Consider the following 8587-nt stretch of genomic DNA (forward strand, 5'->3'; position numbering starts at 1 on the left):
AAGACCTTCCTTGATAACACCCTTTCAAGATTAAAGATCATGGTATCAGAGTTGTCGACGCCAAGCAAGATACTGAAGATGTTTTCTAGGCAGAGGTGCGATGCTACCATCGATCAAACTCCACTTATTCCTCACCTCTAATGCTATCCTCATAGAGATGCTCAAGTTTCCGTAATTAGAGCTCTCTATCAATGGCAAACTGACTAGTATGGCTAATGGATTATCATTGATGCTCAGGAAAAGAGGATTATCTAGCTCATTTGTGTTGAAATTTCTCTGCGATTGGTTGCCTTGATTCCTCTGCGGAATAATTATAGAACGACTGGAGCTGGTGATTCGGTGATCAGATTTACTGAGTTTAACGGCTGAGGAGCATCGCCGAAAAGTGCAACGGCGCAGGAGCCATATCGCTGCACTGATACCATGATGAATGAAATTTTATGCAAGAGAGTTTCTATTGAAGAGTATGTTCAGTACAGAAGATGAATGAATCACCCTTCCGATGCATAAGCTAGCCAGCTACTTATATATGACAGAAGATATGATAACAAAAATGATGCAGAATCAATTATAACTGCCCATGTATACAAAAGACTTTAATACCCTCATTCTACACAACTAGTGGCCTCTATTACACATCTCTGAATGAAATATTGGGAATAAGCAATTGCCACAAAAGATATCCAAAACTATACACATCGACGAAATACTTCCAGGATCTTGCTAATATAATTCGATTATGGACTGTGGAGACTAAAGCCTTTTAATAGAAATAGTACAGGTTTTAATTAATCTCTAATTTTGCGGAAAATAATATAAATAAAAATGAAAAACTAAAAAATATTATTACTTCTTGGGCAGTCCACATCCCCAATATCTAGATATCTGTTTGGAGAATAAACTCTCCAATCTTAACCGTCTTTTGCTCATTAGTTAAGAAAATATTGCCTGAAACAGTAGACCAAAACACAGAACATACATCATATCAAGAAATAAGAGTAGTGTTTAATGAATTTAAAGAAAATACCACATTCTAGGCTTCAAGCATCGATGGACAATGCCATGCTCATGGAGATACTGTAACGTATGTCTGATCTGAAGTGCAAAGTTAATGGCTTTCTCAGTATCCAGATTTGTTCAATGTTCAAGTAACGTTGAAATTGTACCATTTCCCATGTACTCTGTTACAATACAAAATTCTGGTTCCAGAAGAACCCCAATAAACTGCAAATAATATAGTAGCATATGTTGAATCATTTCAAGAAGTTAATATATTATCATTCTAAATAAATAAATAAATAAATAAATAAGTAAATATATATATATATATATATATATATATATATATATATATATATATATATATATATAATTGCACTCTAGTGCGAATATGCGAAATGCATGATATCCGTCCACGTGTCCAGATCTAATGGATGAGAAACAATAATTTTTTAAAAAAATGCCGTGACATTTTCGTTAATTATTGAACATCGAAGTGCAAGTAAAATTTATTACAAGTGCATGAAAAATGTATTATAGCTGCAAGTAAAATTTACACTGAGCTTCATTACTAAGTGCACCTATAGTAATAAGTAGTTGGACCTATAGTCATAAGTCGTTGTACCTAGGTGCACGAATGTTTGCAGGTGGTTTTCGTGGGTACTACTACCCGCTGAACTTCCCGCAAGAACAAAAACGAAGCCAATCAGAACAAACTCAGATCAATTAATGTTAACAGACAAAATTACATGCACTTGCCAACGAAAGTAGGTGAACTTTTAGGTGAAATTAAGTGCACACGATCAATGAATGTATGCAAAAACTATATGCACTTGCAAGCGAAAATAAGTGCACTTGTAGGTTAAAGTAGGTGCACCCGATCAATGAATGCTTAAGACCTTCGTTGATGACACTTTCAAGATTAAAGATCATGGTATCAGAGCTGTCGACGTCAAGCAAGATACTGAGGATGTTTTCTAGGCAGAGGTGCGATTCTACCATCGATCAAGCTCTACTTATTCTTCACCTCCAATTCTATCCTCATGGAGATGCACCAGTTATTGCAATTAGAGCTCCATATCAATGGCGGACTGACTAGTACTGCTGATGGATTATCTTTGATGCTCAGGAAAAGAGGATTATCTGAGTTGAAATTTCTTTGCGACTATTTGCCTTGATTCCTCTGCGGAATCATTTCTGGAACGACTAGAGCTGGTGATTCGGTGATCAGATTTGCTGCGTTTGACGGCGGAGGAGCATCGCGGGAAAGTGCAAAAGCATAGGAGCCATATCGCTGCTCTGATACCATGATGAATGAGATTATGCGTGGCAATGCAAGAGAGTTTCATTGAAGATTAAGTTCAGTACAGAAGATGAATGAATCATCCTTCCTATGCATAAGCTAGTCTGCTGCTTATATATGACAGCAGATATGATAACAAAAGGGAAGGAGAATCGATTATAACTGCCATTGTATACAAAAGACTTTAATACCCTTATTCTACACAAATGGTGCCCTCTATTACATATCTCTGAATGAAATATTGGGAATGAGCAATTGCCACAGAATATAACCAAAACTATACACATCGACTGAATACTTCCCAGGTCTTGCTGATATAATTCTATTATGGACTCTGGGGACTAACGCCTTTTAACATAAATAGTACAGGTCTTAATTAATCTCTAAGTTTGCGGATAATAATATAAATAAAAATGAAAAACTAAAAAATATTATTACTTCTGGGACAGTCCAAATCCCAATATCTAGATACTCTGTTTGGAAAATAAACTCTCCAAGCTTAACCGTCTTTTGCTCATTAGTTAAGAAAATATTGCGTGAAATAGTAGACCAAAACACAGCACATACATCATATCAAGAAATAAGAGTAGTGTTTAATGAGTTTAAAGAAAATACCACTTTCTAGGCTTCAAGCATCGATGGACAATGCCATGCTAATGGAGATACTGTAACGTATGTCTGATCTGAAGTGCAAAGTTAATGGCTTTCTCAGTATCTAGATTTGTTCAATGTTCAAGTAACGTTGCAATTATACCATCTCCCATGTACTCTGTTACAATACCATATTCTAGTTCCAGAAGAACCCCAATAAACTGCAAATAATACAGTAGCATATGTTGAATCATTTCAAGAAGTTAATATATTATCATTCTAAATATATAAATAAATAAATAAATAAATAAATATATATATATATATATATATATATATATATATATATATATATATATGGAAGGGCTCCCATGCATTTACTCCTTCCCGTGAATAATGAGGTTAAATCTGAGCCCCACGTAGCTCTTGATCGAACGAATCTGATTAATACCAAAAATTAAGCGCGAATTGCTCATCAAGGGCATTTTTGTCCTTTTGATTATATTAAAAAAAATAAAAAATCTGTTCTTCTTCTTCTTCGAGCGTTTTCAAAATTCACCATTGATTCCTAATCTTCTATATTTCCTAATCTCAGACGAATTTACGATCTCTACGGATTTGGCAATAAGATCTATTCTCTTCGTCGTTCAATATCATATTCGTCAAAATAAACCCTAAACCCATCAAAAACGTCAACCGAAGAACAATGGAATAATTCGATCGAGGTATTTCCCAAATTCTGTCGCTTTTCTGGAATTAATTTTATCTGCATTTGTATTGGCATCATTCTTGTCTTAATTACACGCACATTAAGCATGCAACTTAACCACCGAATTACTAAGCTACTTTAATTAATCCGAGCCTAGAACCTTACGCACGTAGATGATTAGGTAGCCGCATGATAATTTTTAAAAATGCACATATTACTGTTTGCCTCACACATGTTATACGTTGATCACACGCACATTAATTCCTCTCCAAACGCATGTTATGTTACTGGACACTCTGACGCACGTTAAGTAATGACATTATATTTTAACAAACACTCACGCATGTTAACTGTTACACATGCGCACATTAACTATTACCCTGAAGCACGTTAATTTCTCACTTGCCGCACATACTCTAGTATTTTATAAATCTTCCATATTGACAATGATCTGATTAACTTAACGCATATTAAGTGTTCACATTACGCACGTAGAGGCTTGCAACAACACGATCATAACTTCATGCTTATATGTTACAGTTCCAATTGACATTCAATCTACCAACAACCCCAGTTTGAGTCCCAGCAGCAGCAACAATGGTCATACATTGACCATATCTCCTGGAATGACACAGTATTAGACTCCTCACTGTGAAGATGAAATCAAACCAGCAGTAGACATGATTTTTAAAACATTGGATGCTGGTATTGAATTCTACAAACATTATGCTGCCAAAGTCGGGTTTGACACGAGGTCTAGTTCCGTCGTTACAGCACGTGACGGGACAAAAATTCAAAAGCAAATCGTTTGCAATAGAGAAGGATTTAAGAATATAGGAGCTCAACATTGTCCCTCGCACTCAAGTGCAGATGCAGGAGAAGGTCCTTCCCGTCCAAAGAGGCGAACGGTTTCAAACAAAACTGGTTGCAGAGCTAGGATTATGTTTAAGTACATTGGAGCAGCTGGGTACCAAATTACCACTTTTATTGAACAACATGTCTTCGGTTCTGGCAAGGCAGTTTCTAAAAGGAAATAGAAACATCTACAGTGTTCACCAGAAGTTTATACTCGACTACGCTAAAGCAAATATTGGAGCATCAAAATCACACGGTTTATACAGTAATATTGTGTGGGATTACTCTGAAGTTGGAGCAACTGTAGTGGACTTTAAAAATGTCAGAAAGGATCTCAGAGCATACATATTGGAAGCTGATGCACAAATACTAGTGCATAATCTTATTAAGAAACAAGAGATGTGCCCTGCATTTGCTTTTGACTACGAGGTTGATGAAGATGAGCAGATGAGCAGACTGTTTTGGGCAGATCCAATGTCAAAAAAGAATTTCCTGCATTTGGAGATGTTGTCTCTTTTGATGCCACGTACTCAACAAACAGGTATATACTATTCTATTCACATTCTTGCATATGTTTCATTAATTAATACACATTTAGCATTGCCTGATCTGTTGAGACATGTTAAGATTTAGACACGCTCACTGTTTTATTGAAACAGAATTGAAATACAAATGTGGAATTTCCAGAATTAGACCTCAATTACATACGTGTGCTATTTTATTACTTACTGTGCGTTACTATAATTCTCTAAGTGCGGCAGTTTGACACCTGCATACTGTGATGACGCTTTCTGTCTTGTAGGTACGATCTGGTTTTTACTCCCTTCACCGGAGTTGATAACCATAAAAAATGTATAACATTCGGTGCTGGACTACTGTTGAAAGAAGACATTGAGTCTTATGTTTGGCTCTTTGAAAAATTTAAAAAGGTAATGGGTATGGAACCAAGAATAATTGTGACCGGTCAAGATCCAGCTATGAAAGTGGCAATTCCAACAGTTTTCAAGCAAGCCAGGCATCGTTATTGCATGTGGCACATCGTGTGTAAAGTTGGGGAAAAGGTGGGTCCTACACTGAACAAGGATGAGGAATTCAGGAACAAACTGAACTCAATCGTTTGGACGTCATCTTTGGAACCTCCTGATTTTGAGAAGCAGTGGAGAGAGCTCATGGAAAAGTACAACTTAGTCGAACACAACTGGTTTAAAACTATGTTTGAGGCAAGAAAGCATTGGATCCCAGCGTATTTTAGAGATGTCTTTATGGGAGGACTACTCAGGACAACTTCTCATTCCGAAAGTGAGAACTACATGTACAGCTGTTTTACTGGTCCCCAATCAAGCCTAGTTGAATTCATTATGAACTTTGACACTACTCTTAAATCACAACGTAACACAAATGCAAAGCTCAACAGTGACAACGAAGGGTACAATCCAGATATGAAGATGCCTCTGGGGATTGAAAAGCACGCTTCAATCGTCTACACCGTTACTGTTTTCTATCAAGTTCAGGAAGAAATATGTGCCTCCTGTTTCAAATGTATGGTGTTGAGTGTTAGAAAAGACGGTGGAATGTTGCACTATGATATTATGGATGGAAAGAACAAAAGATTTACTGTGGTGCACAATGTAAATGACCATGAGGCCAAATGCAGTTGCAAGATGTTTGAGATGGTTGGACTTTTGTGTAGACACGTATTTGTGGTCTTTAGAGACCTTGAAAGGATCCCTCTGAAGTACGTGGTTAATCGGTGGACTAAGGATGCATCTTTTAAAGCTACATTTGAAATAGATGGCGTCATTTATGATCAGAACGGACCAAAGGATGAAAAGAAGATGTTGCTGAACAAAGTGTGGTCTGATATGGCAGGTTCAAACATGGAGCAATTGACTGCATTTTCCCAAGTGATTAATGAACAGAAACAACTGCTACTGTCAGGAAAGGAGAAATTGTCCCCTCAGCAAAGCAGGAGAACTGTTATAGAATCATATTGTGGATCAACAGAAATTTCAAAGATCAACATACTTCCACCGAAACAGGCAAGGAACAAGGGCAGCGGCAAGTGCATCAAAAGCATCAAGGAGTTGGCAATGGAAAAACAAGAGGGCAGGAAGTGCAATTTTGTGGTGTTAGAGGAGATCACCATGACACCAGGACTTGCCCACTTAACCCCAAAAATAAGGACAAGCAAAAGGGTAAGAAAAAGGCATAGCAGACTATTTTTTCAACGCCTTTACAGTCGAGAATGAAAATGGATAGCAAATATGAAACACAACTACTTAGTTAACTCATTTCATAACGCTTTTTACAGTTGAGATACTTGTTTTTGTTTTTATCACTGATTTGTTTTTACACAATCACTGCTACTAGCTTAATGTGCGTGTTATTACTACTTTACCTGCGTGCAGTTAATTCTTAATATGCGTTGATTACACTTTTAACGTGCGTTACATTAAACCTTAATGTGCGTAGTACAGAAACAGAATGTGCATTGATTTATGTATAAAAACTTTGGTCCGTGGTAAACGTCTTTAATATGCGTACAAAGACAACATTTAACACTTTCTTTCTCTAATATGCGTTTAATTATTAGTTAATATACGATGCGTTAAAGATAATTCTAATATGCGCGACTAGAAAACTTAAAGTGCGTTTATTTAATTATGAAATAATTTGCAGACAAAATGATACAAGAACAACATCCGTGTAAATATAAATATAATTAATTTGCATCGAAATAAATAATTTTTTAAAGCCAAAAGTTTAAAGTGCGTCGTGAAACCAATTAAAGTGCGCGAAATACCAATCTAATATGCGATTATTATATATTATTAATAAATCCAAAAGTTTAATGTGCCTCGGGAAACCAATTAAGGTGCGCGAAATATAATTATAAGCTGAGTTTATTATATTTTATTAATAAATACAAAAGTTTAATGTGCGTCGCGAAACCAATTAAAGTGCGCGGAATATCATTCTAAGATGCGTTTATTATATTTTATTAAAAAAAAAAAAACAAGTAGAATATGCGTTAATGATAACATAATAGACATAAAAGGATAATATATAAATTTTATTAATTAATAAATTGTATGACAAAAATAACAACAAGTAGTCACATAATACGCATAAAAATCTTGATATTTTCGTCAATATTCATCCTTATCACGCAGCCTCCTCATTGATTACATCCTCATTAGCCAAGTTTCCAACAAGAGCGTCAGGCACCTGTTCATCCATCAAATCGTGAAAGTTACTAAACTGTAAATACATCAATAAAATTATATAATAAAAAAAAGAGGGAAAAACAATGTAAGTATGCAGTAGATCACCTCTTGATCGAAATCATAATCTTCTCGATCATAAGCATATGTTGGGAACTCAACGTCGTCTTTCAGTAATACTGCACCAGTTCTCTCACAGAACATCAACATATACCAGAGACTAGAGGTCTTGTTTCTGTAGGTACTATAGGCCACCTCAAATCTAATGAGTAGATAAGTTTTTCCTTCCACAAATCTGTTGACGCGCCTTTGCGCAAACGGTTGTGGAATGTGCATATGAATAAACGTCCCCTGAAATTATTTAAAAACAAAAAAAAAAAACAAAAAACATATGCATCAACAGTATATTTTATAAATATAAAATATTACTCCGTAAGATTTATATTACACTAAACAAAAATAATACCTCTACATCGTGAAGTACACACTCTATAGATCGGATTCTATTAGAACCTTTAGTTTCTGGCAAACGAACAACTCGTAGCACTCGAACCCTAATTAAATTCCAGCGCAGTCCTATGCGGAGTTGGTTTCCAACTATTTCGGTGTGGGGTTCGGCTGCCATTGAAACTCTCTTTACAAGGTAGAGTAAAAAAGCAAAAATGTGTTTGAAGGAGACAGGTTTGGGTCGAGAATAATGGTGGATTTAAATAGCAAACTCTTAAACGAATGCGACTGTTCGTATGTGACAACTTTAAGTCTAGCAGAACGCGATTGTTGATATGAAAATGTTCGATCGGGTATAATTGAGCGAAAATGCGTCAATTTATTCACTAATATGCGCACCTTAAACACGTTATTATGCGTATGATTGCTACTTTACCTGCGTAAAGTTAATTCTTAATA

General features: G+C 35.8%; 1 protein-coding gene across 1 annotated transcript; it reads left to right on the plus strand.

Annotated features, from left to right (window-relative positions):
* The first annotated feature begins 5389 nt into the window (after positions 1–5389).
* Positions 5390–6706, plus strand: LOC109174308 (protein FAR1-RELATED SEQUENCE 5-like). Its single transcript, XM_019323547.1, has one exon. The coding sequence runs from the start codon at positions 5390–5392 to the stop codon at positions 6704–6706; it is 1317 nt and encodes a 438-aa protein (XP_019179092.1).
* Positions 6707–8587: the final 1881 nt, after the last annotated feature.

The sequence above is a fragment of the Ipomoea nil genome, unplaced genomic scaffold (assembly GCF_001879475.1).
Source record: "Ipomoea nil cultivar Tokyo-kokei standard unplaced genomic scaffold, Asagao_1.1 scaffold0600, whole genome shotgun sequence".
NCBI classification, from domain to species: Eukaryota; Viridiplantae; Streptophyta; class Magnoliopsida; order Solanales; family Convolvulaceae; genus Ipomoea; species Ipomoea nil.